General features: G+C 33.7%; 1 protein-coding gene across 1 annotated transcript; it reads left to right on the top strand.

Moving 5' to 3' along the window:
• Positions 1-1,165: 1,165 nt before the first annotated feature.
• On the top strand, positions 1,166-12,312 carry LOC147390282 (cysteine-rich receptor-like protein kinase 25). Its single transcript, XM_086457363.1, has 7 exons — positions 1,166-2,267; positions 6,658-6,795; positions 9,715-9,836; positions 9,995-10,205; positions 11,163-11,400; positions 11,518-11,668; positions 11,783-12,312. The coding sequence occupies exons 1-7, from the start codon at positions 1,460-1,462 to the stop codon at positions 12,125-12,127; spliced, it is 2,013 nt and encodes a 670-aa protein (XP_086313489.1). The 5' UTR covers positions 1,166-1,459; the 3' UTR covers positions 12,128-12,312.
• Positions 12,313-17,424: the final 5,112 nt, after the last annotated feature.

The following is a 17,424-nucleotide window of genomic DNA, read 5'->3' as shown; positions in this document are numbered from 1 at the left end:
GTTTTTTATGGGTCATTGTTGATGGTGATTATTTGAGTTTTTCTTATTTTGTTCAAGTATTATGAAGAAAATTTTGATGTGGAAATGCCAATTCCTTTTTTAAATGTTATGTGTAATTTTTAATTGAGACTTGATAAATAATTTAAGTAATTAAGGTTTAATAAGTAAAATTTGTGGACTTAATAAAAAAAATTGTTTTAATTTTGGGGAAAGGTTTAGTTTTGAGAATATGTCATCATGAGCTGTGACTATGAGATGGGAAATTGAAGATGAGGGTATTTCAGTCATTTTCTACTAATCTGAGGATTTGGTTTGGTGAAGAAGCCATCCACGGGTCCACTTAGGTGCACAACGTCTTCATACGTTTACGACTCGAGAGCGGAGGTTCCGTCCAGCAATTGTTTCCAGCCACATAACTTTAACTCCAGTACCAATCTGACACGTATTCTAACCTATGCTTCAAAGTCCACCAGATAGTTTAAGGATTTGTTATTGCCACATCAATGTTTACTAATGCCACACCACTGTATGGAATTCATATAAGAATTTGTGTGGGATAGTAACTCTCTAGATCATTGAGCCGCCAATGTTTCACTTCTGTCTCAATCTCTCTTTCTTCATTTATTTTAGAGAGAGAGAGAGGTTGATTGATTTATTTATTTATTTATTTTTGTTGTTAAGCGAAGGAGTATCCCATGTGAACGTGACAGACAAATTTCCCTTGAGGGCCCCGCGTGACCAACCCCACACGACTTTGGTTCTTTCAGATGATAATTTCACACCCATTAATTCATCCTCATCAATCAATGAATATGACTAAAAGTAAAGTCATCACGTCATCATTGAAGATTTGACAGAGAAAAGGAGCGAGTACGATTCTGAATTATGTACGATTTGATTAATTGGTCATTTTAATTATCAAACATGAATGATGACATTTTTGTTAGAAAAAAATTCAGGACATAAGGAATTCGACTGTTTTAAAATGCCCATTTCACAGGTTTAAAATGACAATTAAAATGAATAGTGAGTTAGTCAAAAGTTGACGACTTTTAAGATATGATGACGGTGAAGAAGCCATCATGGATCCAACGTCCTTCATATGTTTACCAGTGCTCTTAAGTTGTTTCCATACTCATAAATTTAATCACCTGAACAAAACTGACACGTACATCCAACTAATCCTTCGAAGTCCACCAATACTCATAAATTTAAATTTAATCACCCTTGACACCTTGAGCATTTTACTTCAATATTTCACTTGTGTCCCAATCTCTTTTTCATCATTTCTATAGAGAGAGAGAAAGAGAGAGCTTAACTTTTGATTCTTCTAAATGTTGAATCTTCCTAGTCTTCTCAAGATAATTTCACACCCATTGATTCATCATCTTCATCAATCCATGCTATTAAAACTTTCATATTTACATCCTTCCATTCCAAATTGGCCCAAAAACAAACAATGGGTTTCTTCTTCAAATTTCTCCTATTTCTTTGTTCCATCCTCATTCATGGTGGTCTCACCAAAGCCCAAACCTCCCCACCTAACTTTCTACACAACTTCTGTCAAGGAGCTAATTACACTAATAGTAGCCAATTTCGTATTAATCTCAATCCACTACTCTCTTCTTTATCTTCTAATGCCACACCCACAAACAAATTTTACAACACCACCATAGGCCAAAATCCTCCTGATAAAGCATATGGCCTTTTCCTTTGTAGAGGCGACGTTACAGATGATGTGTGCAAGAATTGTGTGGAGACAGCAACCAAAGATATCATCCGACTTTGCCCAAAACAGAAAGAATCAATTGTATTATATGATGAGTGCATGTTACGGTACTCCAATCAATCCATCTTCTCCACTGTGCAGAGAAGGCCAGCTCTCTATATGTCGAATCAGCAGACTGTCTCAAACCCAAATCAATTTAATACGGGATTGAACAAGTTGATGGATGAACTTGTAAGAATAGCTGCAAATGGGTCCTCTACCCTTAAATTTGCTACTGGAGAAGAAAACGTTAATAACTCTCAGAAATTATATGGGATGGTGCAGTGCACACCAGATTTATCTCAATCTGATTGTAACACATGCTTAATAGATACTGTGAATCAGTTTCCGAGTTGTTGTGATGGGAAACAAGGTGCAAGAGTTCTTCAACCAAGTTGTCATTCTAGATACGAGATTTATCCTTTCTATGGACCTGATGCCTCACCTTCGCCATCGCTATCACCACTTCCGCCATTAACAAATACAACCAGCACAAAAGGTAACAGGTGTACACTTGATCTTGCTATTTGATTAATTAGGGATATAATTTATTTATTTATTACTAAAGCTGGATTACTTTCAATTTTATTTCCACTAAATTTTCGTGGGTGTACTCTTTACCAAATCATCCAAGAAAGATTTGTTAATTGTCGAACCTAAAAAGACTGCAAATGAAAAGATGGTTCAACTTTCCTTTTTTAATTAATAGGATTATAACTTCAATTCTTGCCAATATTATCTTTATATATAAAATTTGTATGAATAAGAATTCCCTTTACAATTATAATTTTTTTTTTTTATAATTCTTCATTATTATTTTAACTTATCGTCATTCTCTTAGTTTTGTAAAAGTAGAACCTTAGAATTTGAGTAGCCTGATTGCTCCCCTGAGCAAATCATCTCAATCCCCAAACACTTTATTGATTTACTTTACATAATTAAGTTTGAATCCATCCAATAAAATAACAATAAGGATTTGACCCGAATTTAAATTCGGACCAGATTGGTACTAAATTGGTATGATCCAGCTCTTATCTGTGACATTTAGTTATGGATCCGCTGCAATAAAACATGCATGGCATGTTTCCAGACGATCTGATCCAATAATAAAATGTATTTGATCCAAATTGTTCAATTAATTGTGATTTTAATTATTTAAAAAAAAAAAACCCAAGTATTGATAGAATTTTTTTATTTTTAAAATTTTTTAATGCTCACAAAATTTATATGCTGTCAGAAGTGGGGTGGTTAAATTTTTTAATAATGGCCTTAAGGAGGATGATCCAAATTTAAAGAATTCCAAGCGTACTTACAATTTTTTTTTTACTAGGGTGCATAGCCAAAAAAAAAAAAAAATCCAGATTTTGTACACCTACCACAATACAATACATGCCACTGAAAATATATCTTTTTCACAATTCTTTTGGATCGTAGTTTATGTGGCATGTATTGAGGAGTAGGAGGAGGGTTTTAATCCTCACCGTGGGTGAATAGGATAAAAACGACAATGTTTTGTTAATGTGTGTCCTGAAGAGGTCTGACCCCTTCAAAATTTTGGAGGTATCCTCCTCGTTTCAAGACACATGGCTTTTTGAATTTATTTTACACCTCTACATTTTGTTATTATTTAAAATACCTTCTTGAAAGTGCAGTGTCCAATTCAAAGATGTTCTACCAAAATTTTGAAGCAGATGATGCTTCAAAGTCTTTTCCCAAAGGGTACAAGTTAAGAGTAAGGGTGTTAGTGGGTACCCAATTTCCCGATTACGTAATGTATCAAAATCGATTAGTTGGTTTTGGCCGTGTACCAATGTAGACCCAATCATTTTCGGGGTCTAGTTCTGAGTAATTATCTTAAGGACCCGATAAGAATTAGGTCTCCTTCAGGTATTCGGCTAGTAAATTTATAACATCAAATAAAATATTAGTAATTTAATTAAATGCTTACAAAGAGATATCTTAAAATAAATGTGATTGTTGTAAAATTAAAAATAAAGAAAATATGAATTATTTAATTGTTTTTACCTTTTCTCTACGTGAATTTCCATTCATTTTTCATATTTTTATACAATTTCAATGAAAAATAAATGGATAATTTTTTATGATTTATAATCAAAAGTTTGACTTGCTTAAAGAATTTATTGTTCACGATTAAATTCCAATTGAGGAATTACAAGTTAAATGGTTACATCAATAAATAATTGTCTATTTTATGGTTATACTCATTTTTTTTTTCTCATGAAAAAAATTAAATTGTCTATCTTAGTGGTTATTTGATGGGTATTGGGTATTTATTGGGTCGGTTCCAGATCCAAAGATCTTATACGCTGAATCGGAATTGAGATTTTATTTTAGTTCAAGTGCTAGGTATATGTGGAATCGACCCATTGACAGCCCTAGTTAAGATGCATTAAATGCCCCTTAGAAAGAAGCATTTGAGGTAATTTCTGATAGATAAAATTTTTTTTAGTAGCAATCTAGATTGGTGTTCCGTTCCTCAAACCACATTACGTGGCATTTTTTTTATATTGGAATTCAAATACATTGTACTGCATACAAAGTTTGATTAAAAGTTCTAGTTGGTTTAAATCTAACTAAAATGTGACACATAGATACATTACCTTTATTATAGGAATCAGACCCATCCTAACTCAAAAAAATGGAGGATATTTGAAGAGGAAAGTAAAGTTTTGAGGTGTATTTAATGCATCCTTACGACACATGTTATGATGACTCTTAAAAGACAAGTGATTTTTTTAACTTTCAAGGGAATATAAAGGTTACTTTTTGACTTATGAGAAATGAAAAATAAATCAATTAGTTAGTCCCCCAATAATTATCTTATTCAATATTGGGCAGCCCTCGTAAACCCATCGTCCTGGATTTAAACCCAACGATTCTCAGTACAAAAATTATTGGAAATCATCCAATGGTCGGGATGATAGAGGGATACTTTCTTGGGGATGATGGTATTATATCGTGGTAGAGTTGGCATAGAGCAACTCTTTCCAGCAAGAGTCCTTGTATAATGAGTGTCACGAAGGTGACAGTGGGCTACACTGGTAGAAATTTTTTTGATCTTTTGAATTATTAATTTAATATATTAAGAAAAAAATAAAAGAGTTGTACAGGGAGGACTTCGTTTTTCACTGCATGTCACACTGCACTGCCTAGGAGGTGTGCAGATAACCATAGAAGCTTTTGACTTGTATCTTGAGGAAGCACATCTATGGCGATTACATCAATGCAGTGTGAACTACAGTGAAAAACAAAGTCCCTCTAAGATTTTCCAAAATGAAAATAGTTCATGTGGTGTTAAGCCAACATGTCATGTTAACTTCAAGGTGCATTAAAATAAGGCAGATTTACCAAAACATGCACAACTTTTCATTTATTTACCAAAACGGTACACTGTAGCAATTAATTCTGAAAACGGTAAATTTATCGTTTTCGGAATTAATTTTTTTTACCAAAACGGTAAAAACAGTAAAATGTATTTTTTTATACCGAAAATGCCCTTTTTTATTTTTTGACTGAAATTACAAAAATAAATTTGATTTCGGTAAAAAAAATTATAAATACATATGATTGTTGGATTACCGAAAGAGAGTGAATCTTTTTAGTTGGATTTTCATTTTTTTAAAGTTAAAATTGTAAATATATATGTAAAACAAAAAAAGGGTATTTTCGGTATAAAAAAAAATATTTTACTGTTTTTACCGTTTTGGTAAAAAATATTAATTCCGAAAACGGTAAATTTACCATTTTCGGAATTAATTTCGAAAACTCTACCGTTTTGGTAAATTATTCTTAAAATAAGCACTTTAGGGTATTTTGGTAAGAAACTTTTTATGGTGAGTTTTGATAGAAATATCAAGGGTATTTGAGAAATACCTCCCTGTGAAATTGGTATTATTAGATTTATCCCTTTCAAAATGTAAGATTAGGCTTACACTTGATCATAAGTCGACATTGCATTTTTTAATAATTTAATCGTGAAATTTTGATTTTTTTTCAAAATACTCTTTAAATACTTAAATTACTAAATCAAAATTTGTAAAATATCAAATCATCAAGAAAAAATAACATTGACTTACGGGTAAGGAGGGTAAACCTAATCTTGCATTTTGTAAGAGGGTAAGCAAGGATTGATAAAATTAAGGATACTTTCATCATTAAAAGTTACATTTCACCCGATTTGAAAGTTTAAGTATAATTATCATAATTTATTTTCTTAAAAAGAGATTTGCACTATCTTGACAATGTAATTAAAAAAGACTTCTTAAATATAATGGAAAATGATTGTACGTAATGAACTATTTTAAAATATGTACCAGAGAGTTTTTTGACAAAGGATACAAATAGTTTAGGACATACTTTATAAAATATTAGTCTAGAAAACATTTTTTGAAGGATTTTTTATTTTTTTATTTTAAATAAAATAGTTAAACTACCCTTTTCAAACAAACTTCAAAAGTTTGGAAGAAAGTGTCATGAGAGGTAGTTTCTCCACATTTTGATAAATATTTGAGATACTCCATAAAAATGACCAATGTTAAGAAGTTGTAAATCTTTCATAAGAAGATGTAAATCTTACATATACGACCTTACATGATTTAGTCTTATTTTCTTATAATAAATGTTATAAGAACATTATATATAAATGAGACATATTTGATTATTGAATGCTATATCTCAAGATTTTATTTATATTTATTTTTCAATACTTGTAATACCTTTATGGATTTATTGGATTAGAATTCTCTTAGATTTGCATTCTTATAACTGTACCTGCATCACAAACTAATATCATTCCCTATTTAATCTAGTTTTCAAATTTTATATTCAAGAATGTGGTCACTTACAGAAAACTGATCTTACCTGTATAGGAAAGGGAAAGCTTACATCTCGAACTATTGCGATTATAGTTGTTTCTTCAACTGTACCACTATTACTTCTCGCCACCATTGTCATATGTATTTGTTCACGAAAGAGAACACGCCCAACAAAGGAAAATGTGGATGATGGTAAGTAACCACTGTTTTTAATCTAATCTAATCTATTGGCACAAATAAGTTGATCATCAAATTAGTCCCTAAGTGTTTGTATGATTGCCGAGAAAACATTGTCTTGAAAATTCATTTTCCAAGGGAATTGGCTCTAGTGAAATGAATTTTCAAAGAAAATGTGCGCAGTTAAAAGCACATTTGCCACCTTTATGGGAAAATGGCTTTCTTGCAAAAACTTGCAATCAAATACACGATGGGATGAATTTTCCCTGAAAAGTTGCAGAATCATGCAGACAGCAGACCCTAAGACAAACTTGATACTTGATTTTTTTTTTTTTTTTTAATATTTAAAATAAGAATTGTGAATATCTGACTACTGCACGTGGCACTGTCAATCGACTCTCCTAATGTGACAATTTCGGGAATCATAGATCTGTATGCCTCAGGATACAAAACTTCAATTCCTCATAAAAATGTCTATCCTGAGAGAACTGTGTATCCCAAGGCATACAGATCTACGGCTCCCAAACTTGTCACGTCCGGACAGTCGATTGAGTGTCAAGTGGGGTTGTCAGATTATCACGACTCTTAAAATAAAATGTAAAAATTGATGGATAAGCCTAGGTTAGGCAGTAACTAGGGGTGGGAGCCACATGGGGGCGATGGTCTCACCAGATATTTAGAAAGAAATTAATTTTATATATCGAATAGATTTAAAAAAATGTTAGTCGTGCATCTGAGTAGTTTGAAAAATGGATACTTTTGAAATAAACAATAGAAATAACCCCAAAATTTTGAAAGGTATGACTCATTACTTATAAGGGGTGTCATTGGGTCGGTTGGGTTTGGTTCCTAAGGAATTTAGAACCATAACCATTATATTTAGTTTGGTTCTAGTTTCAAAATAAATGAAACTGGAATTGGAACCATAAAAAATCTATGGCACCTATCGGCTTGGTTCTCAAGAATTGAATAAGCAAAATTCCTTTCAAAGCATTATAAAAATAAAATTTCTTTCAAAAAATCAACATATTATTAATAAAATTATTAACTTAGTTATAATTTGTTATACTAAAAATACAAATTAATGATTTTTAAAAATAAAATTTTATCTTTATAAAAAGTAGAAATTTTTAGAAGAGCAACTCATTTTAAGCTCCAATTGATAATTTATATAAAAAATTGAAGAATTTTAAATAACATGCATTTATTTTGAAACAAAAAATACCTTAAATTATCTATACTATGGAAAGAAATGACAAAATAAATTGGTTCCGGGTACCCACGGTTACCCATTGGATATAATCTAACAATTCCGGTTCCTATCGGTTCCATTACATTTTAGACCCGACTTTAATAGGTTCCAATAAAAAGGGATCTGGAACAGAGATTTTCGATTTCGATTCTAATTCAATTTTGATTAAATGGGTACCCATTGACACCCTCAACTACTTAGTGTGGTGTGTCACATAGTTTAAAAGAGAATCAAGTTAGCCTGATTAACTTAGAATGATTTCAAATCTTACTTAGGCTTGTTGGGCCCAATTACTAGTGGCAATCCAACACCACAACCTTCTAAATTTCATAAAAAAATTCTTATTTGAATTTGATGTTGTTAAAAAATGATGGCTATTGAATTCTCAAATTTAAAATTAAAATTAAAATTCAATGGTGAAAAATAACTTTTTTTTTTTTTTTCAAAGTTCTTAGACTTCTTTCCTCTATGTCATTGTGGCATTATTCATGTTTTTGATGCTACAAGGTGATATGGTTAGGAAACTCCTTATTTAGTAAGGAAATTGTTTTGCTTTACAAGATGGGGGATGTAGACTTATTCCTCACATTTTGGTAAATATTAGAGTAAGATGTCAATGGGTACGTACCTAAAATCGATTGGTCGGTTTTGGGTCTATCAGTATGGACCAGATCATTTTTGGGTCCGCTTATGGTTAGCCATCTTAAGGACCCAATTACAATTGGGTCTCCTTTGAGTATCCTATGGATACCCAACTAATAAATTTATAATATTATAATAAAATTACTCGTCTAATTTAATGCGTAAAAGATATATTTGAAGTAAATGTAGTTGAAGTAAAATTAAAATATGAAGAAAATGTCAAAGTCTTAATTTTTTTTCTTTTCTCAACATAAACTTCCATTCATTTTCCATATTTTTATACAATTTCTATGATTTTATTCTCAAAACTTCAACTTGCTTGAAGAATTTATTGTTGATCTTAACTTTCAATTCAAGAATTCAAGTTAAATAATTATGTTTATAAATAATTGCCTATTTTATTGATACTCATATTTCTTTCTCGTTGAAAAAAAAAGCATTTTGCAAACTATAAAACATTTTGCAAAACTAAGGTCAAGTCTATTTTATTGATACTCATATTTCTTTCTCGTTGTATCTGCAATTGTGCATTTTTATAAGAACATTTGGTTGAAGTTTATAATTAATTGAAATATTTCACTGAAACCTTGGATTGCTATACCTAAAATTTGATTATTTATGTCAAAATTCAATATTCACCAAAATATTTTGCAAAATGAATAGTAATGTCTGCCAACATATATACATGATTAAAGAAATTGTCGGTTACATTTCAAGTCAGGCTGTGGGGAAATGTAAATATTTTGTGAAATATGTCGAATTTTGACACTATGATTATAACACATAACTTGGCTGAATTCTCAGTCCAATTCACAGGTTTCTGAGTCGACCCAGTTAATTAACTCCATTCGAATTTGTATACAAAATCACCTCGAATTCAATCAATCCAGCCAACTAGCCGATATTTAAAACTGATAATATACCTTCCCAAGTTTCAAATGATATGGAAGAACAGATCAACTTTCATAGATTTACTATTGTTTGTGAAGTCTTTACTCATTTGGTTCACATTTCTATTATTGTCAATTGCCTTGGCAAAGATGAGGAGGAGATTACAAATAAAGAATATTTGCAATATGGCTTTGATACAATAGAAGCTGCTACAGGCAACTTCTCTGATGCTAATAAGCTTGGTGAAGGTGGATTCGGTGCTGTTTACAAGGTAATTATTATCATACCAAACTATAATTTTGCATAATCCCCAAATATATTGGATTGAAATCTTAGAATTAATATCTTGAAGGTGGTTGTAAATATCATTATGAAATAAATTATGAACTTTTATTGTATTTTATTCAGATTATTGTAATATGTTCTCAGGGAAGGTTATCTGATGGACAAGAAATAGCTGTGAAGAGACTCTCTAGAAACTCTGGCCAAGGTGAAGAACAATTTAAAAATGAGGTTGTGTTAGTGGCCAAGCTTCAACACAGGAATCTTGTTAGGCTCCTAGGTTTCTGCATCAAAGAAGAAGAGAAGCTTCTGATCTATGAATTTGTGCCCAACTCAAGCCTCGATCATTTTCTATTTGGTTTGTCTCCAATGCTCACTCTATTTTGATAATGTTATTTTTTAACAACCTTCCATACATTGATTTTTAGTAAGAGTCGTGATAATATGACTCGCCAGTGACGTACTCAATTGACTCCCTGACGTGACAGGTTCGGGAACCGTAGATCTATTCGCCTTGGGTTACACGATTGCACTTCCCTATAAAAAGTGTATCGTGAGGCATGCATATCTACTTTCCTGAACTTGTCCACATGGCAAGTCATATTATCATGATTCTTTTAGTAAATATCCATAACAAGCAATCCTTCTGCTGTGTTTTAGGTGGTAAACAACAACCACTTTATTTTCATTTTTTTTATCGGTAAACTGAGGCTACAAAGGGCCTGACCCTGATTTATTAGAAGAGGCTAATGCCGAAAGAAACAAGAAGATTGATCCTCAAAAAGGACTTGATACAGTTCAGCAGAAATATTAGAAGAGACAAAATAACTGAAATTCTCAATATTAGTAGCTCCTTTTTGGGCAAGCCAATCAGCAGCTCTATTGGATTCATGCCAAGCAAACTCCATTTCAATGGATTCAGAGCTCAACATAGAACTTTGAATGTCTCGAATAAGGCTCGTTAATTTCCAAGGAGAATTCCACTTGTCCACAATACTTTGTATCGCTACCCAAGAGTCATAATTCACAATGATTTTCGATATTCCATAATCTCTGAGAAAATGCAAACCCTTAATGGTGCGACCGACCCAATAAGCTATAATAAGCTCTCCATTGTGATCCCTAGCAATAAGTTTATTACCATTGTATGATGGCATTTTAGTAAGTGTGATAAAGTCTCAAAAAACTATTTATTTAATCATCATGCAATGATAAGGATATTATTGCTGTATATATTTTATCGTAGATTGCCTATGTCAAGTGATAACTCTATAATTTAAGACCTAACTTGGATTTTCGTTTTGATGAATCATAGATCCAATTAAACGTGCATCTTTGAAGTGGGAAACGCGTTACAAAATCATAGAAGGGATTGCTCGAGGGCTTCTGTATCTTCATGAAGATTCTCGACATAGGATTATTCATCGAGATCTCAAAGCCAGCAATATTTTGTTAGATGCGGAGATGAACCCAAAAATTTCAGATTTCGGCATGGCAAGGCTTTTTGTAGTGGATCAAACTCAAGGCAGTACCGGTAGAATTGTTGGAACATAGTAATCACTAAATTTTATCTCTAGACTCAATTAAGTGAATCCTGATTTGAAGTAAATGAAACTGTTTAAATAAAAACATAAAGCTTACTATCTCAATTGATTTTATTGGTGATACAGTGGGTACATGTCACCAGAGTATGCGATGCGTGGGCACTTCTCAGTGAAGTCTGATGTTTATAGTTTTGGTATATTGGTTCTGGAGATTGTAAGTGGCCAGAAAAACAGTAGTTTTTATCAATCAGAGTGTGCTGAGGACCTTCTAAGCTATGTGAGTATGACTATTTGGTTTTAATTTTCCATATTTACCAAGTAAAAGAAGAGTACTGCCTTGATTTAAAGAACTTGAATTTATCTTTGATGTAAATATGTTGAGTTATTGTAGGCATGGAGACATTGGAATGAAGGAAAAGCTTTAGAGTTGATGGATCCAACTTTGAAGGATTTTTTTTCGAGAAGTGAAGTGATTAGATGCATCCACATTGCACTATTATGTGTTCAAGATGATGTTGCAGACAGACCTACCATGGCAACTGTGGTTCTTATGCTTAGTAGCTATTCGATCACTCTCGCCTTACCTTCATCACCTGCATTTTACGCACATAGTAGAATGGTGTCCGATGTGACTTCGAAGGAGTTTGGATCACGATCAAGTCAGCCCAACCAACATACAAGTAACTCAACACCTTCTGTGAATGAAATGTCAATAACTGAGTTGTATCCCAGATAATTGCAAACAGAAGAATACATGATCACAATTAAAAACAACTTGTGCTTTAAGACATTAATTAGGGTTTTGTCAAGGTCATTTATGTCAATAAATGAGCTTGAGTTATTTGTATTGGGAGAATGTTTGAACTTAATATCCTTATTTATTGTTACCACCACTATCATAAGGGAGAAATAGGATTTTCATGTCGGTGCAGCAAAAATCAGACTCATTGGCGAACTCGATCATTTTCTTTTGACGGGTAATTAGTTGAACTTCACCTAAGATCTCAAAGTTGCTTTGCATTGTCAAACTGGGCTATGGGCCTAAGCCCCTTATTGGCAAACTCTATCTATTGAATTAAAAGAGTATGGACTTCTGTAATAAGATTTGGGTTGTGGCTCTATCTTTGGTGGAACTAAGCACCCAAACTCAGACTAATTGGTTAACTCTAGCTATTGAACCGAAGAAGTATGGAATTTGGGAAAAAGATGTAGAATAGGTTGTGTTAAAATTCAACACCAGCCCAATTAGGAAAGGCCCAATGACAATTTAGAGCCCATTTTCTAAAATATTCTTAAAGAAAACTCTAGATATTTTTAGAGTCCAATTTCTAGAATCTTCCTAGAGAAAATTCTAGATATTTTTAGATAAGATAAAAATAGAAAATTATAGAATAGTAGATATTTTGGTGGAAAGCTCTAAACTAATAGATATTTTGGTGGAAAGTTCTAGATGACAAATTATAATCATTAGATTAAAAATGTGTTGGCACAATCCTGGCCATTAGTTAAGGAGGTGCCACTAGTATAAATAGGGGTGAGTCATCTCATTTTGTATCAAGTAGTAAGAAAACAAGTTGTGATAAATAAGTTGTGAGTAAGAGCTCTTGAGATGTTGAAAAAAGTGCGAGTGTTTGTAAAAGTGTGTTTTTCTTAATAGAGTGTTATTTTCTTCTTCAACTTATGAGTAATATTTTTATTGAGGGTATAATACAAGTAAATTATTTACTTTTTTATATCCAATAATTGTGCATTTAGAGTCAAGTACTCTAGATTTTTTCCTCAACAATTGGTATCAAAGTAAGGTTGCCAAGGATCGATTTTGGTGGAGTTATCTTGAGTCGTGAGGAGTTTACTACTCTACAACATCATTAGTCAAGTTTATTCCGTTTAGTCGAAGCTTTGTCAGCACGATGGGTGACTTTCAAGTAGTTGGAGGAATCAAGAAGCTCAACAACTAAAATTATAACACGTGGGCAACATGCATAGAGTCTTACCTACAAGGTCAAGACCTTTGGGAGATTGTTGGTGGTAGTGAAGTTACACAACCGACAACAGAAGATGCCAATAACATCTTGAGAAAATGGAAGATTAAAGCAGGCAAGACGATGTTTGCTTTAAATATCACAATTGAAGAAGAAATGTTATAACACATTTGAGATGCCAAAACACCGAAAGAAGCATGGGATACTTTCACTACACTCTTTTCAAAGAAGAACGATATAAAGCTACAACTTCTCGAGAATGAGTTGCTATCAATGGCGCAACGTGATATGACGATCGCCCAATACTTTCATAAGGTGAAGTTTATATGCCGTGAAATTTCAAAGCTAGATCCGAATGTTGTTATTGGAGAAACCAGGATAAAAAGAATAATTATCCATGGTTTGTGACCCGAAAACGAGGCTTTGTTGCTGCAGTACAAGGATGGCCGACACAACCATCATTTGTTGAGTTTGAAAATTTGCTTGTTGGTCAAGAAGTTTTGACTAAGCAAATGGGAGGAGTCTCGTTGAAGGGTGAGGAGGAAGTACTCTACACAAGTAAAAACAAGGACAACTTCAAGCAGTACGTCAGAGGCAGATTTAAAATGAATGATGACAAGATAAAAGGTCATCAAAGAGAGGGAGGTTTTCGTCTAGGGGGAGCTTCAAAGAATCACGGTAATGGTAGAACGTTCGAAGGCAATTGCTACAATTGTGGGAAGAAGGGCCACATGGTGAAAGACTGCTGGTCTAAGAAAAAACATGCTGAGAATAATGCTGCTACTTCTAGTTCTAAAGAGAAAATCGAAGATGAATGGGATGCTGAAGCATCATTTGTAAAGGAAGAAGAAGAGGTAGCTCTTACAACTACATCTAAAGGGATTGACTACGAGAATGACTGGATCGTAGACTCGGGGTGCTCAAATCACATGACAGGTGATAAACAAAAGTTGCAAAACTTGTCTGAGTATAAGGGAAGTCGTGTGGTAGTGACAGCTGACAACTCAAGGTTACCGATAGCTCACATCGGTAAGACGATAGTTACACCTCGTTATAATTCTAACCAAGTGCCACTTCAAGATGTCTACCATGTTCCATGAATGAAGAAAATTTTACTATATGTAGCTCAACTAACATCATCAGGCTACTATTTCTTGTTTGGTCCCCAAGATGTGAAGGTATATCATGACCTCAAAATCTCAGAAAAGCCAACGATGGAGGGACGACGATTGGAGTCAATTTACGTAATGTCAGTAGAGTCTGCATATGTAAACAAGACAAGAAGGAACGAGACAACAGATTTGTGGCACATGCGGTTGAGTCATGTTAGCTATTCCAAATTAAGTGTGATGGTAAAAAAGTCGATGCTTAAGGGACTTCCTCAGCTTGACGTGAGAACAAACACGGTCTGTGCGGGATGCCAGTATGGTAAAGCACATCAATTGCCATACGAGAAATCGAAGTTTAAAGCAAATGAACCATTAGAGTTAGTTCACTCTGATGTGTTCGGGCCAGTCAAGCAACCATCAGTTAGCGGAATGCGGTACATGGTGACCTTCATTGATGACTTCTCTAGGTATGTGTGGATTTTCTTTATGAAAGAAAAATCTGAAACTTTTTCAAAGTTTAAAGAGTTCAAAGAGATAGTTGAAGGAGAAGTAGGAAAGAAGATCCATTGCTTGCGCACAGACAACGGAGGAGAATATAGCTCGGACGAGTTCTCTCTATACCTACGAGAATGCAAAATACGTCGTCAGTATACGTGTGCCAATACACCACAACAAAATGGTATAACAGAAAGAAAGAATCGGCATCTTGCAGAAATTTGTCGGAGTATGCTACATTCAAAGAACGTACCTAGAAGGTTTTGGGCTGAAGCTATGAGAACAGCAGCCCATGTGATCAACAAACTTCCTCAACCAAGGTTAGAATTTGTTTCACCCTTTGAGAAACTCTGGGACATAAAACCTACAGTTAGCTACTTTTGAGTATTTGGATGTGTATGCTATGTATTTGTTCCTGATCATTTACGTAGCAAGTTTGATAAGAAAGCAGTTAGATATATCTTCGTTGGATACGATAATCAGATAAAGGGGTGGAGATGCTGTGATCCTACAATTGGAAGGTGTTATACATCGGAGATGTGGTATTTGACGAAGCATCTTCTTGGTGGTCCTCAGGAAAAGAGGTGTTGCTAGACTCAAGAGAATTCGAAGACAAGCTGCAACAAGAGGTAGATGAGCACACTGTCAAAATTCAACCAAGTTCAGATGAAGTTGGAGATCCGCATGACAGTGATGGTGATCAAGAGTTTGCCCAAAATCCTTGGAAAACTGGTGTATATCAACAATCAGATCATCTTGAAGAAATGGAAGTATCAACTCCACAATCACAATTGAGAAGGTCAAACAGAATTCGCAAACCAAATCCCAAATATGCCAATGCAGCCATAGCTGAAGAAGCAACTGTTAAAGACCTCGAGACATTTGAAGAAGCATCACAAAGCTCTGAGTGGATCAAAACTATGGAAGAAGAAGTCACAGCGTTAAAGCGAAATCAGACTTGGGATCTAGTGCCAAAGCCAAAAGAAGTGAAACCCATATCCTGCAAATGGGTTTACAAGATAAAGAGTCGTCACAATGGATCGATTGAGAGGTACAAGGCTAGATTGGTGGCTTGAGAGTTTTCTCAATAATATGATGAAATGTATAATCCGGTGGCGAAACTCACAAAAGGATCGAGTACTGGCAAAGTTCAAAAAATTTCGTCGTCAGCTCGGCATGGTGCATAGAGTGAGAGCTGGTGTTGAGGGGGAGTGTTAAAATTCAACACCAGCCCAATTAGGAAAGGCCCAATGACAATTTTCAGCCCATTTTCTAGAATACTCTTAGAGATAACTCTAGTTATTTTTAGAGTCAAATTTCTAGAATCTTCCTAGAGAAAACTCTAGATATTTTTAGATAAAATAAAAATAGAAAATTCTAGAATAGTATATATTTTGGTGGAAAACTCTAGACTAATAAATATTTTGGTGGAAAGCTCTAGATGACAAATTATAACCATTAGATTAAAAATATGTTAGCACAATCCTAGCCATTAGTTAAGGAGGTCCTACTAGTATAAATAGGGGTGAGTCATCTCATTTTGTATCAAATAGTAAGAAAACAAGTTGTGAGAAATAAGTTGTGAGTAAGAGGTCTTGAGAGGTTGAAAAAAGTGCGAGTGTTTGTAAAAGTGTGTTTTTCTTAATAGAGTGTTATTTTTTTCTTCAACTTGTGAGTGATATTTTTATTGAGGTATAGTACAAGTAAATTATTTACTTTTTTATATCCAATAATTGTGCATTTAGAGTCAAGTACTCTATATATTTTCTCAACAGGTTGGTCCTATCTTTAGTGGACTCAACACAGATAATCAGCCTAATTGATAAACTCTTCTTATTGGATTCAAGCATTTCTTCATTATTGAGAGGTCACTCCCCACCCTTTGAGGTTCGATACCTGGAGGAGGATGGGTTCCAAGCCCACAGCTAAAAAAAAAATGCTCAACCTAACGTCAAAAGTTTATCAATCAAGATGAGTTTTAGTTTGAAGTTAAACAAAAGATAAGGCCTCAATATTGGACCCGAGAGACTATGATATAGTGAGAAAGGCTTTGAGTTGTAGTCTGTAGAGGATCCTACCTCCTGTTTCATTGATTAAACTAACATGCTTAAATGTGTGGTCTCAACTTGGTGGTCTCCTAACTTACCCAAGTTGCACGTTGGGAAATTTTCGTGGGATTAGGGCGTGTGAACATAGAGACTAGTTCTATCCCAAAAGAGTGAGGTGAAACCCTGCAATAGAGAAAAGAAATTCATGTTTAAAAGATCAACATAAGCTACTTGAATATGTTTGGGTATTCTTTTCAATTTACATGTAGTGGAAGCTTCCACAGACATTTTCAAAAACGGTGTACCACATTAATCCGTCTCATAATGTAAATATTGGCCACTAATCAACATAATTTTAAAATAGACATTCATCGCAATTGAATTCTATCAAACGGTGAT

The sequence above is a fragment of the Akebia trifoliata genome, chromosome 11 (genome assembly GCF_017979445.1).
Source record: "Akebia trifoliata isolate Shusen 1 chromosome 11, ASM1797944v1, whole genome shotgun sequence".
NCBI lineage: Eukaryota > Viridiplantae > Streptophyta > Magnoliopsida > Ranunculales > Lardizabalaceae > Akebia > Akebia trifoliata.
Note: the sequence above shows the minus strand (reverse complement) of the source record. Positions and strands in the feature narration are given on the sequence as shown.

What these genes read in the sequence shown, in the direction of transcription:
- LOC147390282 (XM_086457363.1), top strand. Translation starts at nt 1,460, where the DNA reads ATGGGTTTCTTCTTCAAATTTCTCCTATTTCTTTGTTCCATCCTCATT. An exon ending in AAAGGAAAATGTGGATGATG is followed by an intron (nt 6,796 to 9,714) that starts GTAAGTAACCAC and finishes GCCTTGGCAAAG; the next exon opens with ATGAGGAGGAGATTACAAAT. An exon ending in CCTCGATCATTTTCTATTTG is followed by an intron (nt 10,206 to 11,162) that starts GTTTGTCTCCAA and finishes GATGAATCATAG; the next exon opens with ATCCAATTAAACGTGCATCT.